The sequence below is a fragment of the Centruroides sculpturatus genome, unplaced genomic scaffold (assembly GCF_000671375.1).
Source record: "Centruroides sculpturatus isolate CEXI.00-Female unplaced genomic scaffold, Cexi_2.0 scaffold1358, whole genome shotgun sequence".
In the NCBI taxonomy this organism is placed as follows: Eukaryota; Metazoa; Arthropoda; class Arachnida; order Scorpiones; family Buthidae; genus Centruroides; species Centruroides sculpturatus.
Window position 1 is genome coordinate 130,055 of NW_019385582.1, and position 21,122 is coordinate 151,176.

The 21,122-nt window shown below is 29.2% G+C and overlaps 1 protein-coding gene across 1 annotated transcript in view; it reads right to left on the minus strand.

Annotated features, from left to right (window-relative positions):
• The window catches only part of LOC111640317 (protein virilizer homolog), a 151,517-nt gene that overhangs the window by 101,243 nt on the left and 29,152 nt on the right, over positions 1–21,122 (minus strand). The window contains exons 11-17 of the mRNA XM_023386325.1: positions 17,904–18,043; positions 17,720–17,802; positions 14,576–14,736; positions 12,231–12,444; positions 12,069–12,148; positions 11,887–11,975; positions 4,457–4,637 (exon numbers count right to left, since the gene is read on the minus strand). Of these exons, the coding sequence (XP_023242093.1) occupies positions 4,457–4,637; positions 11,887–11,975; positions 12,069–12,148; positions 12,231–12,444; positions 14,576–14,736; positions 17,720–17,802; positions 17,904–18,043 (948 nt within the window). The remainder of the gene's footprint in view (positions 1–4,456; positions 4,638–11,886; positions 11,976–12,068; positions 12,149–12,230; positions 12,445–14,575; positions 14,737–17,719; positions 17,803–17,903; positions 18,044–21,122) is intronic.

A 21,122-nucleotide genomic window follows, 5' to 3' on the forward strand; every position in this document is an offset into this window, starting at 1 on the left:
TGCCAAAGCTCCAGTATTTTAAATATTTCATTAAGTTTTGCCAGGCAATTGTGAGGAATATAGGTGATCATTATTATTATTTGTTGATTATTTTCAAATATCGGTTTATTCATTGACAGTAAAAGTAGTATATAGTTATCAGATTTTTTGATTTGTTGTATTTTGCAAATTTGTTTTTTTATCAGGATACACAGCCCACCACTTGGACGACCTGGTCCAGAAGGTTTAATTGCTGAAACTGTTATTGTTATATATTTATTGAAGAATGTTGAATTATAAAATAGATCAGATGTAATCCAAGTTTTGGTTATGCCTATTATTTCTGGATCATAATTTAATTGAAAATAATTTATTGATAGAAGTTTATTCTTTAAGCCTTGACTATTCCAATTTAAAACTGTAGTTGGATGTATATTTTTAATAGTTTTTTCTTGGTGAGGTTTATTTTGTTGTAAATATCAACTTGATGATTCTGGTGGAGCAAAAAAAGGCTGAAAGGTATCCACGTAAACTAATTTTCCTGTATTAATACTGAAAGTTAATTTATTGCGGTCTATTAGCAGTGTCGTTGTGTAGTTTAACTGATTGGTTTTGTTTTCTTAATTCATAATATATTGGCAATAAATGTTTTCTTCTTTTACGTGTTTCTTTGGTAGGATCAGGTGCTATCTGTATATTACCCCGGTCCTCCATTAATTTATGTTGTTTCTTTGATATGAAAGCATTATACATTTGATCACGAGTCTGTTTCGTACTAAATGATAGTTTTATAATCTGGTTGGTTGATTTGGTTATTTGAATTATATCTAGGATATCATCCTGAGTTACATTATTTAGGTTTAATGTTAAGTTGATGAATTTAAGAATTTCTGGTTTGGAAATGCTTTTTGACGAAGGATAGTTGTATAATACTATATTATTATAATGACAGTCATTAATTAAAGTATCCATTTTATACTGTATCAGTTCCTTTTCAGATTTTAAATTGTCAATTTGAATTTTTAGATTATCTATTGAACTTCCCATTTTTTCAAATTAAATTTTATTTTCTCATATAGTACCGTGAATTAAATTCAGTTCTTCTTTTATATATTCCATTTGTGTAGATAGTTTATCATTAGAAGTATTAATCAGTTCAGATATCCTATTCCATAAATCTGCTATTAAAGTGCCATTCGAACTTATTGGAGTAGATGAATTAATTATATTGGACTCACCTGAAGAGCTTTGTAGATTTTGTTTAGATATATCCGTATGTGAACTATTGTTTGCCATAAACAATTCCTGTAATTCTTTATTCATTGATAAGTTGTAGTCCGTAATAAGCTTGAAATTAGATGTACCTGGTTGCGTCTTTTTGCTTTCCGGTTTGCTTCTATTAGTTGGCGGTCTACCATGTTTTACTGGTGATCATTGCATACTTATTAATTATTAATTTTCTTTGAACTTGGTTATTTCTTATTAGTATTAAACACTTTTGGTTAGTTCAGATAATAAAATTGAAAAAATACACTAAATTCTAGATTCACGTTGAGGTATAGAAACAAAGTCACGCCCCCTCTACATGAAATAATTTAAATCTGTTTATAAAAGAAGGTTAATAATATGAATTGAATTCAAATATTTTGATATTTTTTATGAGAAACAGAAGTGGTTCAAGTTTTGCCTGCACTTTTTATTTTACACAAAAAAGTTCAAGAAATACAACATTCAAAGTATGTGGCCTTATATACTTCTCTGAAAGGACTTAAGTTCCAGCACTACAGAATGTTCTTTGTTATCATAGCAAACTCAGAATAAAATACTGCAGGGCTTCACTTGTCATAAATTTTTTTCATCCTAAATGATCCTTTAACACCTTCAGTAACATGTCAAGTCCAGATTTTTAATTTGACTTTTTGCTTTCTCTGTCTGATTATTTTTTGTTCTCGCCTGAATTTGGGAGAACAGTTGCCCCCTGCTTGTGTGCCCATGTTTAGTGTCCCAAAAGATATTCACCATCATTATCATTGCAGATGGCAATGTCTTGAATTTCTTGAGTGATAGGGAAACTTTGTAGCACCACTCTTCTGCTTTCAGAAAAGACATGTTTCATCAAACATCACTATCTGTTGCAAAAGTGAGTCTTCTGCTTCAAAAAGCTGCAAGATTTCCCTGAAGACGTTCAACATGCACTGCCTACTGATCAAGTCAATACTACTCATCATAAAAATAATTTTCTGAATAGCAAACATTCCTGAATGATTGTTTCAATACTTACTAACACTGATGTTGATAATGACAGTAATTTCATATACCTTCACTTGCCTACTCTCCAGAATAATTTACTCAATGAAGCTGATGTTAATTTCCAGTACAGTGGTCAGCTGAATGTGTCCATGGAGTTCATTTGACTCAATCTCAAGTTTGCTAAATGTGTTACACCAATATACACACTTCTTGATAATGTTTGTTCCTTATACTATGCTTGCGATCTGCACCAAATTTCAGCCAGTTTCACATTCTCCTTTATGAGAAATTTTATGATACTATTGTTCCATGCTTGCAGAAACATTTTCCAACTTCTTGTTGTCTGACAAGCTATATACATGCCAAAAGTGGTTCAACATGGTATTAATCTCTTGTTTTTTCCATGCAGATTTATTTCATCTGCATGGAAAAATCTGCATATTATTCAGACTGACTATTCACTTTTGACATTGGGATATTTCAAAAAAAAAAAAAAAAAAAACATTTATTTAAATAAAACAATAAGTTAAGTGTAAACTTAACAAAGACCACACAAAACATGTCAGACTTGCATAGTTTTCATAATTTAATCCAATTTTTAGCTTTGGGGATGGCATGACAATTTTTAACAATGGGATGGCATGATGTTCAGGTCACCAATTTTGATCAAACTCAGTGAGGTTATAGTGCATCCCCAAAGATTGGTACATGCCAAGCAGTAAGGTGCAATACTCAAAATTAAAACCTTTAGAATTCCCATCATTTGCAAAGTGGTGAGTGGAGGCATGCCAATTTCATAATCATGAGGTTGGTGTATCAAATCTTGATGGTATCAATGTTATTTCTCCCCTTAAAATTATAATTTTCACTTTATTCTGGTATTTTTAAATTTATTATATTTATTTAAAAATTCTTTTTGAATATTCATGTACTGTACATATGGGATTTGTACTAACATTTATTTATAATTTATTTGGGAAGAGAATTAGATATAAACAAAATTACCATTATTATAGCCAATTTTGTTAATAAAGATATTTTTATTAACCTTATTCAATCTGCTTTCCGGAAGCACAATTTTGTGGATGATAATTGTCATATAATAGTGTATTCAAACAATAAACATAATAGCGTCAGATAATAGCGTTTCAAACAATAAACATTTCTGCAGTGTGTACATTGAATAAATGTAGATTTTTACAATAAAAAGAAGATTTGTGTATGTCACTGGAAAAACAAACTTGATTAATGTTTAAAAACACTTCTCCATCATCAACTAATTTGGAGGAGAATCACTTGTACTGTATCACATTGGAAAATATCAAAGCACTTGATGTTTTTTCTACTGCCTTCGCAACTTCTGAAATTGATGAAAAACCTACAGCTGCAATTAGGTCTTGATTTGGAAGGATGCTTTCACAATATGTCAATTTTGTAATATTGTCATGCAATGATTCTACTGCATAACACATTTCTATGCTATTGATGTTAGCATGAGATATCAAAGTCATTTTTTCCTTCTTTAGCAAACAAAGATGCAATTATACATACATTTAGGTCAAACAATGACTTTGTTGCCGGAGTAAGTATAAACTGTACATGAATGTGTAGAAAATGTTTTGTTTTTAAAATAAATATTGTTAGGTAGCAATTGTTAATTGCTTTTGACAGCAACTTGTTTCTTGAAACAGATGGAATTTTATTGTTTTATTACTCTGTTTATTGTGCATTTGTAGTTTTCTAAAAATAAATCAGTTTTTCTCTTTGACAGTATAATAAATTTACAAATACCAAAAATAAGGTGAAAATTATAGTTTTAAGGAAGAAAACATCAATACCACTAGGATTTTAAACACCAACCTCATGATTACAAAACCAGTATACCTCCACCAAGCCACCAGCCACTCAGCAAATGATGGGAATTCTAAAGTATTGCTCTTTACTGCTTAGCACATGTCAGTTGTTGGGGATGCACTATAACCTCACCAAGTTTGATCAAAATTGGTAACCCAAATGTCATGCCATCCCCACATAAGTTTAGTTTTCTCATGCAAACATGGCATTTTTCTCCATTTTGCATTTCGACCACTTGCTTCTGACTGCCACTGTACACTATATATTTGTTTTCTCATATTTTACTGGGTATAGCAAACAGCAAAATATATAGGCAATGATTTAGCTATCTTAATTATGAAATATTATTAAGAATTACGTTATATTTACTTACCACAGATTTTCTTGCATTTTTGTAAGTACGTGTAATTTCACTTAAACATCTAGTAAGAACTTCTACTAAAGCATCTTCAATAAGATTTGGAGCAGTTTCACTATCGGTATCAATATTTTGTCGTTCAATACTATCAGAAGAATCTACTGTCTTATTTTCTATTCCAGTTGTTTGTACTAATCTATAAAAAAGTTTTCACAATAATTTACTGTAAAATATTAACTATAAAATGTAAAATACTTTACTGTTGTATTTAAAATGATAATATATATATACATACTTTCAGATTTGCCTATATTGAGTAATTAAATTAAACTGCAAACAATAAAACTCTAGTTTCACTGGCTCCAATAATAAAAAGAATATGCTAAAACAACTAAAAAATGTATAACTTAAAAGTTTATAAATAATTATAATTATAAGGTGCAAAATCTGATCAAAAAACAGATTCTGAAAAAGTAAATGAAAGGTGCCAAAAAAAAAGTATTGCTGAAATGCATTTATTCAGATCTAAACCAGTTACATGAACATTATCTAACACAATTAGCAAATATAATAAAGTAAATATATTTAGGAGGTAAACATGGCATTTACTGGCTTAAACTTGTTATACTGGATTATGCACAATGCACAACATTTCTGTTTCAAAATCAAGTCACTGGTGCTTTGAGCTCAGGAGATCCTTGTATTCCACATACAAGGATCTCCATGAAACTCCACTCAACATCAACTGAAACCAATGGCACTTATCTCATAAGCACGCAGGAAGAAGTTCAGTTGAAGTTGCAAAGGTTTCTACACCTGGATTGTTACTTAAAGTTATTTTGAATTTGGCTTTGGCAAATCTGTCAAGGTTGTCCCTCACAATCATCAATTTCTTCCCATTTCTCCTCCGTACCTTCTTCTTCGTCTTCCAAACTCTGAATCACATCAGGCAATTTCTTGTAACCATATTGCAAAAAAGTTCCAACTCTAGGTCTTTGTAATTAAGCAATTGTTGAGCTTGATTAATGGCTGCTGAATCCATTGAATCTAGGGCACATATGAAGTGTTTAATTTTGTTGAAGTTGGATATATAAGTTTTCCTATGCATCTTATTGGATAAGATGCATAGGAAAACTGTGCATCTTATCCAAGTACCCCCCTACCTGGTTATGTCAAGGAATTGTGGTAGGTGGACCCCAGTGACTTTGCAGTACAAAACTTGACAACTGGAGCTTTTAGAAGAATCTTCTTCAGAGCAGCAATGAAGTAATTTACCATATTATATTCCTCCCCGATATCTTCCAAACACAGTGTGGTCCATGCGCAATACATGTCACAGTTAAGGTTAAGGTACATGGCCTTCAGCTGTTGGAAAGCCGAAAGCATGTAGCATTCTTAATCACTCGCCACAAGTCCAATTTTTTGTATTGTATGTTCCTTGGCCACAGCTTCATGCATGAATTGTTGAATGTCTGCATTACTGTGCAGGCATCTATCTTCTTGAGTTGGTACATCTTAAAAAGCATGATCCCCATTCATCAGATAATGAAAATATCAGCACATTCAATATATATCTTTTTAGCTCATCAGTAGTTTCATCTAACATGAATCCCACTTTATGCTTGCCGACAACTACTTTTATTTTCTCAAAGAAATTCTCATAAATTGGCTTTATGTAATTTTTTCTAATTTATGTGCTCTCAATCTGTGGTATTGCCATTTGCACGAATTTCTCAAGAAATAATTTGAATGCAGGATTGTTTACCTTGTGGACTGGCATTTCTGATTGGATTAATGCCATGGTAAGATCTCCACTGAACTCACTTGATGACTTCTGCTTTTCAGATCCTGAAGTGAAGGCACATATCAAGGTTGTTTGCTTAAGTTTTAACTTGAAAAGTTCAATGTTCTTTGCATGTTTGCTATACCAGATACGCTGGTTTATTGTCTCTCTTTGATGCTTCTCATTGATCACAATACATACATTGCAGATGGCACAGTGAAGAATGAGACCACCAGTTTCAATGAATTTCATCTTGAATTCTTCTGAAAATGAATAAAATTTTCTCTTCTTAAACCTTTGGCATGTTTTTATTGTAAAAAATGGGTTCTTGTTTAGACTGTACAACACTAACACAGCCAACCAACTATACAGAGAAACTATCTATCACAGAGTCCACGGCCAGAATGAAATGTGTAGATATAAAATATGAATTTGTGAAGAGGATCCAGAAATCTTTAGCAGAAGTGAAGAAAGGAAACAATATGTCTTACAAAAGTTTTTACTACCTGAGATACCTGGCTTCGCTTGGAATAACAAACCCTCAGAAGGAGCAAATAAACATATAATCTATAACAATATGTTTACTACATTAAGAAAAAAAAAAACATATAATTATCCAAACTTTGCTTAAAAATGTTTACATGTTAAACATCTAAAAACATTACAAATTATGCTCAAGATCATAATAAAAATCAAAATCTAGATAACAGATAGTAAACAATAGAACAAGGGTTGTAAATTATTATAATTCATGTATACCGTATTTTCTCTAATAAGCACCTCATCTTTAATAGCTGCTGTATCTCCAATAAGCACATCCTGATTTCTCATTTGGACAAATAAACATCCTAGCACTTATTAGAGAAAATGCAGAAATTATAATTATACATTATATTTATTAATTATAAAATACTATCATGAATATTACTTTATTCAAATATAAACTCCTGTTTATATTTTAAACATTGTATTTTGGTTGATCGTTTCTGTTACTAGTTTCTTTTAATTTACTAAGCATAAATTTTGTCTTTTTTTTAGTAACTTCAATTGCACAAAGATACATTAATTAATTATGTAGATTCATTATATTTGGAAATGCATTTTGGGTTCTATTAATCCTTCTTCAGTTCCTTTTACACACTTATTATAACAAAGATCAGTATTAAAATACTTTATATACACAGTTTACCTAAATTATTTACAAAAATTTTTACTTACAGTATTCAATTATTTAACACAGACTGGTATTAAAGCTGGGCAATTAAACTGGATATATTAAAAAACTTTTATAAAATATTTAATAAATAAATTAGATAAATAAAATATTAAAAAAAACATATAAATTACCTATACCTGTATATGGATAAAGTACAATTGATTAGTTTTAAAAAATTAAATAAATAAAATAAACAAATTGATAAAAAATTTGGTTTAAAAACCTTTCTTCAAAAAAAGGATTGAAATTAATGTATCCCTGTAATTGAAGTTACTAAAAAAAGCCGAAATTTAAGCTTAGTAAATTAAACAATTTATGTACAGCACTACTAATAAAAACATAAAAATTAGATAATAATTTAAGTATTTTTTTAGAAGTTTAAGCAATTATATCTTTAAGTGATATTATAAATTAATTATTTTATGCAGCTGTTATAATTTAAACACATTAAATTAAACAAAAATTTACTACATCTTATAATCCAAAGACAATTATTTAATTAATAAATAACTTATATTTACAATTCTATTGTAGATTGATTAAAGAAATGATTAGTTTGATTAAATAAATTGCTAGAAAAAGTGTTGAAGGTTTTATATTACTTATTAACTGTTTTAGCNTTATTGTGTACTATATATTATTATACTTTCTATTACTATTCCTATAAGTATACATTAAATTTGTTTGTTTTCCCCGACAATTTGAATATATACTTTCTATTATACTATTACTGTCTATTATACTTTTAAATTTTTGATTATAAACTGTAGGAGAAACTGTAAATAAGCAATATAAAAACCTTCGACAGTTTTTCTAGCAATTTCTTTAATCAAACTAACGTTTTCAACTACACTGCTGGCCATTAAAATTGCAACACCAGGAAGGAATGATCGTACGAATGTCAAAATCATATGAAAAGAAGAAGAGGTTGGAATATGCAAATGATTAGTATTTCAGCGTATTTAGACAACGCAGAAGGAACAAATGACATCTGAAGCACTGCATAAAAGAAAAGTTGTGCAGTGGATTTCTCATTCGAAAATCGCTTTGTAAGGTTGGGGTTTCATCAGAATATCGTGTTATGCCTCGAATAAGAAGAAGAAATGTTTACCAGCAAGTGTCAGAATTTGATAGAGGCAGGATTGTTGCCTATCAAGAGTGTGGATTATCATTCCGTAATATTGCCACTTGCACTGGTCGAAATCCAACCGTCATGCAAATATGGAATCGATGGGTTGCTGAGGGTCTTACTGAACGGAATGCAGGATCTCAACGCCCTCCATGACTAACGCTCGAAAGGATAGACATATTGTGAGGTCGGCCGTGCAAAACCGTACAACCACATCATGGACCATTAGTCAGGAAATGTGCTTGTTTGCAGCATGTCCAGTATCTGCTCGTACAGTGCGATGACGTTTGCAGCAGCGTAAACTTTCAGCACGGCGACCATTACTTCGGCTTCCCTTGACAATGCAGCATAGAGAGAGACAGCGACTCTGGTGCACCCAACGACAAAGATGGATACAGGAGTGGCACAATGTCGTCTTTTCAGACGAGTCCCGGTTCTGCTTGCAGCATTCTGATGGCTGTATACGTGTCTGGAGGCTCCTAGGAAACCGCTCGTCACCTGCTTGCATTTGATATCGGCATAGGTGCCCTGCACCTAATGTGATGATATGGGCACCCATGACATGCACATCTCTAGTTTGGATCGACGGTAATTTGAATGCAGATCGGTACATTTCTGACATCTTACGTCCAGTGGTTGTGCCCTATCTTTGAGGCCTGCGAAACGCCATCTTTCAACAAGATAATGCAAGACCTCATGTTGCACGTCGTGTTCTGACCTTCCTCAATACAGAGGGTATTCAATTGTTGCCCTGGCCTGCATGGTCTCCAGATCTCTCACCAACTGAAAACATCTGGTCATGGGTTGCTGAGAGAATGACCCGCCACCCCTCTCCTGCTAATACAGTCGATGAAGCTTAGCATAGACTTGAAGCAGCATGGAACAAGTTGCCCATTTCTGTCATCCAAGCCCAGTTTGACTCCATACCTAACCGGATAAGGGCCGTTTTAGCTGCCAGAGATGGCAACTGTGTCTACTAATTTCGCACCCCTGTAAACCCCCAAACTGCTTGCAAATTTAATCATTTTGTCTTCATGCCATACTGTTTATGTACAATAAATATCTTTTTTTTTTATTTGCTTTCCTTCTTGGTGGTGCAATTTTAACGGCCAGCAGTGTATATTTAATTCAACTGTAACATCATACATAAATGTTCACTTTAACTTCTCACTCTTTTCCACTGTACAGTAACTTTTCTGACATCCTGTATTGTCTTCACAAGTGCTAATAACACAAGCTATTCAAAAGTAATTTAAAATATATTTAACCTAAATCTCTAAATTTAGGTCTTTCTTTTAGCCATGAAAAACTTATTCATTTTTTGAAACTGATTTAACTATTGCAGAATAGAAAATTTTTTTGTCTTTTTATTAAAAACACTATGTTGGCTAATAACATGGTAATTTTATGTTATGCCTCTTATAAACATTTTTTACTAAAGACTAAGATCATAAAATCAACTTTTTATAAACTGTTAATGCTACGCATTTTAAATGCTACACATCCTTCAGGCTAAAAAATGTTTTAAAAAAATACACAATTAAATGAATAAGGTAAATTATACAATTAAAACCATCACTAACCTTTCTACAATGAAGTAAATTTACAATTATTAAAACAATATGCATGGATACATAAGACTTTCTCATTAGTCTAAAATGTTTATAAAAGGCGTAACATAAAATTGTTATTGGCCAGCGTAGTGTTTTTAATAAAAAGACAATGTTTTTTAAGAAAAAAATTGTTCCATAAATCAAATATTTTTAGAAATTATTGCAGAACAACAAAAAACAGTGAAGCAATAAGTTAAACAATATTTAAACATTAAAAAAGTAATATATGAGTGAAAGTTTGTGATGTCAGATAACATAAAAAAGTTATTAAAAATAAAAATTTTTCTGGTATTCAATTTGCATCATATTTTAATAAAAAAATTTTCCTAAATACTAATTTAATTAAATTTTCATCTTCCTTTAAACATGAGAAACTTAAACTGAATAAAGATTAGTCTTTCAATTTATAACTACTATAATCATCATCATAAAATTTTCAATACATATGTCAAGAATGAAATAAGAAAATATTCTATATTATACACATTGCACCAAATAAGTAATGAGACTGATTTTTTTTTTCATGAATACTTTCAAGAAATGTGTCAAATGTGGTTACCATTTCACCGGCTAGATTGTGCTGAACACACAGACGCTTCGATCATGTCAATTACTCAGCCAGTGCATGCACAGCACCCATGAAAGTAATGCTGTGCAAGTAGCGGCAGTCGAACGTAGCATTATGGATCAAAGATCTGTGATAAAATTTTATTGTAAATTAGGAAAAACAGCATCAGAAGTTTACAAAGACATGCTACTTATTTATGGGGATGATTGTCTTAGTTGTGCACAAGTGTTCCACTGGTTTTCAGCATTTAAGAATGGAAGAGAATCCTTAGAAGATGAACAATGGACTTCATCAGTACTATTTAGTACTGATGAAGTCGTGTTATCGTGTGTACATCAGCATTGACAGTGATTGGACAGTACTACTTAGGAGTCATACAATGTCTCTTTGCTCACATGTGTCGTGTCATGATGCATCTGTTCCAAAGTAACAGTTGTGTTTTTCTGCATAACAATGCACCTGCTCTCTGCGCACTACCCATAAAACAGTTTTTAGCATCAAAACAGATCTGTCTGCTCAAACACCCACCCTATTCGCCTGATTTGGCACTTGCAGACTTTTTTCTATTTCTGAAAATTAAATGTGCTTTAAAAGGGGAACATTTCAGTGACATCGAGGACATCAAACATACTGTGACCAACAGACTGAAGGAGGTACACAATCAGGACTTCCAGTGTTCTTTCAACAACTTGTATGATCAATGTAAATGTTGTGTGGAGGTGCAAGGGGATTATTTTGAATCCATGTAACTGCAAAATTGAAATAAAGTTCTTAGTTTGGATGTAATGCTAGTTGTCTCATTACTTATTTGACACACTGTGTATACATATTTTTTTTTTGTTACAGAATTATTTTATTTGGCTTATATCTGCTTTTGAATGATTTGTATATTATAATTATTATTTAATATATTATCTTTTTTTTCCCTCTCTTTTTTTTTCTCTTCCTGTCCCGTAGGCATTAAGATGACTTTCTTCTGTGCTCATCATGAATTCAGCCAGGCCCACAATGGGGCATCTGGATGTGAGGGACAGGACCCAACATATCTAAGACAGACCACCTCCAAAAAATTTCTGGGGTTTTTTGAGCCATCTGGATTTATTCCTATGTAATGTATTATTATTATAATTTCATACTTTTCAACAGTATCCCTTAGTTCCTGTAAAACTTCATTAAGATGAACTTTTTGCATTAAAGCCGCAACACCTACCACAGCTCTAGTAGACTGTAAAAAAAAAAAAAAATAATAATAATAATAATGCAGTATATTCTATTACAATTATTAATATTTGTACATAACTAGTAATATAGCATTTACCTGTTTCTCCATTAACATATCTAACAACTTTTGATATCCAGTGAGAGTTTTTGATTCTAACTTATTTTTACATTGTTTATCTGTATCAACCATTTCATAAGAAAAAAATAATGCAGATTAAAATTGAGTTTTTGCTTATAAACAATAAGAATTAAAATTTACCTTCATTACAATTCATTTCATTAGAATTAGCAACCTCTCTTTTTAGATCAATTGCATAACTTGGTTTATATAAATAGTTTTTCTGAATAAAATATGTCATTCCTTGTTTAGTAAAGGTTGAAGCATCTATAGCTCTTAGAATAAGAAGTTTAATTGGCAATGCCATAAACTGTTGATCATATAATTCAAGTAATTTATGAGGAATGTCTTTCTCCTAAAAATAATTTCAAAATAAAATTAATTAAATGTATTTATCTTAAACTATAAAATCATTAATATGAAATCAGAAACAAAAATTTATTAGATTATTGAATAATCTTGTTATAACTAAAATTTGATTTTAGTCTAAGAAAAAAAATACTATAAATCATCAATTGCAGGAAATGACAAAGAGTTTGGCAATATTATGAGTCAATGTCATCTAACTAATTCATCCTATGTTACTGACTCCCAAGTGTAATGCTGTTATTTAAATAATGTTAACTTGTTATTATTTAAATAAAGTACTGCAATAATTAAAAATGTCTTAAAGTAAACAAAAAAGAAAAATATTTATATTGAAAAGTTACATACAGAAGAAAATTTACCAAAAATTGAGATGATGGTTTATTTAAAAATATTCTGAATCATCAGTGCCTGTAAACATTTATATTTACACACACACACACACACGTGTGTGTGTATAACTTTTCATTTTTGACAACTATTTTCTTATACACACACTTTTTTTAATAAGTGGCAGTCCTTAGGATGTGTGTGTAAGAAAATAGTTGTCAAAAATGAAAAGTTATCAGAAGAAAACTTTGAAAAATTCAAGTACAATTAAAAACAAGTCTCAAAAAAACTTTTAAGGGGTTTATCTAGAGACTGAATTATCTTATGATTCTGTTCTTCCAACTACAAAAATAATCAAATTTAAACCTTTAATGGCAACTATTTTTATTTATTTATTTATTTAAATTACATATACAATCAACCTGATAAACATTATTAATCAAACAATACAATCTTAACTACCTACCTCTAACCAAATTGCTTAATATCTGATTAATTAGTCTTATTGTAGCTCGATAAGAATCCAACTGTGTCTTTTGATTATCATAATCCTCACATTAAGTTAGGTGTGGTATTGCTGTTTTAAATAATTTTTATTGGAAAATGTTTTATTTAATCAACCATAGGCAATTAAGTATGCAACTGAGGATTACATGGAAGATTTATCCATTTCAATCATATCTGTTACAAAACTGAAATGAATACTTGATCACACTAGATGTTTTTCCCTTAAGCATATGAGATTAGAATTACTAACAATTTCGAATTTAGAGCTAAACTGAAATATTACATAATTTATACCTTTATAACATAAATTCAGCATATAAAAATTTAGCATAATTAAAAATCTTTTATAAATTGCATAAATATTTTTCTTTTAAAAATGTAGTTACAGGACATCCTTGTTAATTTGAACTCAGATAGTTCAAAATTATATTAGTGTGAAACTGTACTTTTGTCCTGGCCAGGGATATAGAGATTTACATGTTAAGGAATTCAGTTAATTCAAAATACAGTTACTTTGTAATTTTAAGTGAAAATTCTGTCTAAACTTTCATTTGCGTATGTTAAATTGTTCTTTTTAATTGAAGTGCCTCCATACTATAAGAGAACAATAGACCGAGAAGAACTCTAATCTGGTCAATATGGCTCTGCTTTTACAGTAACACCTTACACATGGACTATCCTTTTTTTCTATTATCTCATAAAATATGTCTGGGTTTTGGGATTGCAAGATTCGGCTACAAGTAACAGACTGAGATATTTGTAGGCTCTAAATTATTACCTTAGGGTGACTTACTACTTTTTGGAAAAATTGAGTTACATTTTGAGGAATTCTGCTTTACTTTTCATAAAACCTATCTGGCAACCTGCAAGGTTCTCACTGGACAAGTGCTGTTTACCTTCATATTTATGTTATATCATTATTATTTATAAATTAACAAAATTAGCATTCTGTATATGTATCTATATTCCATTTGCTTAATAAATTACATCAGTTACTAGGCATTTGGCATATTGTACAAATATATGTAAATCTTGAATAATTTGAAACTAATTCAAAGTCGTGATTATTTCATCCCTTGAATTTCGAACCAAAGAGGATTTCCTGTAATTATTACACTGTAAAAAGCTGAAATAATCAATAATCATTTACATAGATATAAATATCCTAATTATTAAAGTAGATTAATTAATTAAAGAAGTCTGTTTAATAAAAATTAGTCTACTGTCTCAATTATTAAAATAATATTATGATGCTACAAATTTTTAAAATTTAGAATATTTACCAATAATTTATTTGTAATATTTGCATCTGTTTGAAATAAGGCAATAGCTAAACGAATTCCTGCTTTCATATGTCGAACTTTATAAACTGGAACAGATTGTTTAAGTGCAGCATCGAAATTTAAACCTTCTTCAACCCAATTCAAAAGAGTCTCTAAAATAGCTATAATTCAAATAATTAAGTAATTATTTTTATAAATAATTTTAAAAAATTTATTATTACAGCTAACATTGAAGTTTTGACAATCTATTTTGATCTAAAAACATTACTTTTCGTATTCAGAAATATATTTAGAATATCATTTAATATTACCATCAAAATTACATAAGATTTGTATATTACAATTCATCCTTGATATAACAGTCTCTGATATATTAGACTAGATATACTAGATCAAATCAGAATAAATTTTGAAGTCACCACTCTACAGTATTTTTATAGTAAAACAGTAAAAGTATTTTCATTTATTTATTAATTCTTAAGATTGTTTTAATTTAGGTATTTTAGAGTACTTTGCTGAATACATTGAACCATATTCATAAGTAAATATAGTAAGACCCAGCTTAACGCGGGGGATGCATTCCTAGACAACAAAACGCTAAGTGAAACAGCGTTAAACGAGGTCATTTTAACATAGAGTAAATAGGGATAGGGAAACATGCGACCAAAAATAAACAAATTTTACTTTAAGTTATATTACTATACAAATTAATATAAAAATATTTTAAATAACACATAAACATATGCACATAGAAATGTAAAGTTCATTTTTTGTGATGAAGGTCCTGACTTTTCTGAAATTCTTCTTCTTTTACAATGAAGTCATGAAGTTTCATTTATCACTTTTTCCTTTTCTTATGCAAATGTCGATAGCAAGAGATTCCATTCAAAATGCCTCGTTTTGCTTTTGCACTCCTTTCAAAATCTGAATCATTCACTACAATTTGATCATCGATTTCAGTTATCTTACCAAACTTTTACTAAGTAAATCTGTAGAGAAATTTTTTAAGTTCTTTGTTTTCAGAATCTCTATTTTCCAGTTCCACATGAATTCCATGTTCTGCCAGTCTTTAAGGTCATCATTGAGAAGGCTATCACCAGAAACCTGCTGTAACTCCTCAATATCCTGCTCATCTGTACCTCCTAGTCCTGCTATATCGATTAGGTTGAGTTTGGTCAACCTAACGATACAGCGATAGGATCTTCTTGTTGAGAATTCTTGGATACCTTCAGTTATAACTTCTTCCACACTTCGTTCGTGCATTTATCAGTTAATTCTTGCCAAGCAAAGTTGATATTTTCTATTGCATCCATGATAATATATTTTTTCTAAAATTGCACCAAACAAGCATAGATTCAAAGAAAGTACACCTTTTTCCATCTTTTGCTGATTGGTTTGTGTTCACAAATAATTGTATTATATACAAATCAATGAAATGCTGCAATAATTTAAATTGGCATAAATTTTGAGCTTTTTTAGGCTTTGAGCAGACCATGTTATATCAAATCAGCATTAAGCAGGATCTTACTGTATCTCAATACACTAAAACTGTTAGTTCTTTAGTATAATCCTGGAAAAATTTTCATTTTCTTCAGGTTTATACTAAAATATACTATTATAATTAAAACTGTTTTAATTTACATATTTATTTATTATTTCACAGCCATATTAAAACTGCATATATTAAATGATTNCACATCTTTCACATAATTCCACAAAAAGAAATCTAAGGGGGGATCAGATCAAGAGATCTTGGCAACCACACTACCACACATACTGCCCACAACATGAAATGCTGCAATAATTTAAATTGGCATAAATTTTGAGCTTTTTTAGGCTTTGAGCAGACCATGTTATATCAAATCAGCATTAAGCAGGATCTTACTGTATCTCAATACACTAAAACTGTTAGTTCTTTAGTATAATCCTGGAAAAATTTTCATTTTCTTCAGGTTTATACTAAAATATACTATTATAATTAAAACTGTTTTAATTTACATATTTATTTATTATTTCACAGCCATATTAAAACTGCATATATTAAATGATTACTCATTGCCATGAACATTTGTGACTAATGAAAGATAATCTCCCATATATCTACCAAGAATAAATTGTCTTAAAAAATATTAATGTTTACTCATTCTATAATATAAAAAAGACCATTAATTAAACAACATTATAATTAATTAAAGCTTTAACTGCTGTTATTTTCAAAATGTTTTCAATATTTTAATTATCACAATTAAAAGATATAAAATTAAATTCTTAAAAACTCTTTTATAAAAAATTAAATAAACTGCTTTATTACAGGCATTATTGGATTAAGATGCACGCACAAAAGTAGAATAAATTTGCAAGTTAGAACATAAGTCTTCTGATTTCAACTGGTATTTAATACTTAGTTATTTTCTTCAGAATTATTACAATATATGGAGATAAACAGAAAGACAATTGGCAAAGTAGAGATTTTTGCAAGCTTCAATCTAGACATGAAAAAAAAAATCATTTTGTGACTGCTAGTTTCAAGCAGAAGCAAGTTTACAAGATCCCTGATAGACTAGAAAAAAGATTGTGATAGCAGTAGAAAGCCAGTTTCAGGTTGACCAAAATACAATTAGACAAAGACAGGAGTAGACTGAAGCATACCCTCAAATAACAAAGTTGGTCGGTTTTCAAATCATTGCCCTAAAAATATGATATATCAAAAAAAGCTACAAAAAGAATAATGTTTGATATGTGATATTTGATGAGAAGGATAGTGATGAGAAGGAAAAAGTCTACACAAAAAATGAACTGCAAATCACTGCAACAGAGGCAACTTGTTGCAGGGACTTGTTCACCTTCTTGAAAAGCATAAAAGATGCTTTCTTCAAAAGCATAAAAGATGCTTTTTTCACACTTGATGTAAACATGACATTGAGAGTTACTTATTGTTTCCTGCCTCCTCATCCTACAACTTATTTTTTTTTTAAAGAAGAGAAAAATATCAATGCTATTGTTACAATTTATACTGTAATTTAAGAAGTTTGCATTGAGATATAACCTAGTTTTGTTATTAAAGTTAATTATACTATAATAATTTGATTAAAGAAAATATTTATGAAAAAATATTTATAATTATTTTCTTAAAATTTAACTTACAATTGTATAAATTATCATCAGAAACTGATGCTAATCCTGAAGACAATAAATTAACCGCAATGGTTTCAACAGCTTCAACCCACCTGAAATTAAACATGTATAAATTTAAGAATATGAAAAATTAAATATTTTTAAAACAAATAAAAGTTTTATTACATCAGCAGAAAATTTTAAATTTTCTTACTTTTCTGTATAATCTTTGTCAGAAAATTGCTTAATTATTTGCAGTAATTTCTTTGCGTCTTCAGTAAGCTGACTGTTATCTTTATCAAACAAATTACTTCTGGTAACTTCAAAAGAAGTTAAAGAAGGATCACGAAAATACTAAAAATAATTTTAAAAATTTCTATCAGAAATAAATTATTATATGTTATTTTCACCTAACACACTAAAACAACATAGTTCATGAAAAATTAATAGCTTTATATGAGACCTTATTTTCTGTTGTTTTTGCAGTTACTTAACAGTAAATACACTTCTTAGTTTTTATATGTCAATGTATACTCTTTAAACAGATATTAATATTAATGAAAAATTTACTAATAGAAATATTTTTACTAATACTGTTTAGCAATAAATTTGTGATATACTGACTCTCTTATCTTTTTGAAGATTGACTTTCAATTCTGTTTAACACAAACGTTAAAATCAAAAAGCAATGTTTAATATTAATGATTTTACTACTAATTACTTTGATGTTAACAATTATTTTTGCAATTAAATATATCTTATTTAAATTACTGAATTACAACTGAATATAATATGATCTGTAAGTAACTTTTATTATTAACAGTGAAAAAATACATCAAGTATATAAATTAATATAAATTAATAATATATATATAATATATAGTATATAAATTAATATATCATATTCAATCTTCAGTTAAGTATTTAACTTATGAATGATATCTTATTTAAGTGAAAACAATATTTTTTGTTAGCATATTCAAAAGTGAAATTTGAAATATGTGAAATGGCATTCCAGTTCAATTGTTTTCATATTAACACTTTTCCATAGAGCACATATACAGGTATCTGTTTTTTTTTTTTATTCATGAGTNCTAACACACTAAAACAACATAGTTCATGAAAAATTAATAGCTTTATATGAGACCTTATTTTCTGTTGTTTTTGCAGTTACTTAACAGTAAATACACTTCTTAGTTTTTATATGTCAATGTATACTCTTTAAACAGATATTAATATTAATGAAAAATTTACTAATAGAAATATTTTTACTAATACTGTTTAGCAATAAATTTGTGATATACTGACTCTCTTATCTTTTTGAAGATTGACTTTCAATTCTGTTTAACACAAACGTTAAAATCAAAAAGCAATGTTTAATATTAATGATTTTACTACTAATTACTTTGATGTTAACAATTATTTTTGCAATTAAATATATCTTATTTAAATTACTGAATTACAACTGAATATAATATGATCTGTAAGTAACTTTTATTATTAACAGTGAAAAAATACATCAAGTATATAAATTAATATAAATTAATAATATATATATAATATATAGTATATAAATTAATATATCATATTCAATCTTCAGTTAAGTATTTAACTTATGAATGATATCTTATTTAAGTGAAAACAATATTTTTTGTTAGCATATTCAAAAGTGAAATTTGAAATATGTGAAATGGCATTCCAGTTCAATTGTTTTCATATTAACACTTTTCCATAGAGCACATATACAGGTATCTGTTTTTTTTTTTTTATTCATGAGTGATTTCATGATCAGTATGTATATGATTAATTTTTTATATCATCATCAAGTTTTATATATTTTAAGAAATACAGGGTGTTCTGCTCAAAAGTACCTGATTTGATTTGGCTATAAAAATTAATGGTTAAAGACATAAGTTCACCAAAGATTTTATATGAGAAAAAACTCACCAAATTTCATTGAAAAAAATCACATCATCTCTCTGTGTGCTCCAGCAGTCACAGTGACAACATCAGGGGAATAAGCAATTTCCTGCTATGTATGCTGCAGCATGTCATGTCTCATACTGGTGATGGCTACAATGATGTGCTCCCAAAAATCCTGAAGATCTCTGACTGAAGTTGCATAAACCACATCTTTCACATAATTCCACAAAAAGAAATCTAAGGGGGGATCAGATCAAGAGATCTTGGCAACCACACTACCACACATACTGCCCACAACCTGCACTTTCTCTTGTGGCGAAGCCATGACTGGACATTAATGCTCATGATTCGACTTCTGTGTCACCTTGCAGTACAAAAATCTCTATAAAACTTGATGAGTTTTGCCACCAGATTTCACCTGTTGCTTTTATATATCTTAAACCATTCACATTTTATGGTAAATTAAAATTGCTACTTTTGAGCAGAACACCATGTATTAAAAGCTTTACTGTTGTTTTAAGAAAAATACATATATTTGAAATATTAATGAAAAAAGACTAACTGAATTAATAACTCTTATGAAAGTTTTTGGGCATAACATATACATTTTTTAAAAATCTTTGATTGCACTATGAATAATAAATCTATTAATGGTTTTAGTAACTTCACTATGGCATACAATAAAATACAATGAAAGCAATATTTCATGTTTGTGTTTTAATATCCAAATCTGCTAATTTATATGTTCTAAGAAATAATACTTGAAGAAGAAAGTTTCTCTTACATTCAATGTATATACACAGTCTTCCAAAATAAAATCTACCATTTTAAATTACTGTAATTATAGTAATTATTATCTGAGAAGTATGCAATGTACACCAATAGATAGAGTAACTTCATCCCCCAGCAGCATTCAAATGTTTTATTATCTACTATCTCTAAGAAACACTGTAAATAAAAATGGCAACTCCACAATAGACAAGGCATTTTGTGTTCTGCAAAGTCACAAAAATGAGTGATCTGCAGGAGTTGTAGAATTGCAGCTGCTATGAGAGGAGTGACCACAGATATGCTGTAACGAGCATAAGAAGAATTTGAGTATTGGTTGGATGTGTACTGGGTAACATGAGGTGCACACGTAGAAATTGTATTAAGCAAATGTAAAACTTGTACAGTTTTCCATTGTTTTAATGTACATTACAACATTCTCAGATAATAATTAACATAATTATAATAATTTAAAATAGTAGTATTCATTTTGGAAGAACCATATATATTTGTATATATTTAACCATATATAACTGTATATATTTTCATCATTTGCTATAAATGTAGATAGCTAGCTATCTCTGAAGTAATATAAGAAACCTGTATGAAACTACAATTTTATTTTTATAAACAATTATAATAATTAAAAAATAATAATTAATTATTTTAATTTAATCAAATGATTAAAAATTCTTCTCTAATTATTAATTATTCTTAACAGATTGATTAAATTGTGTTATGG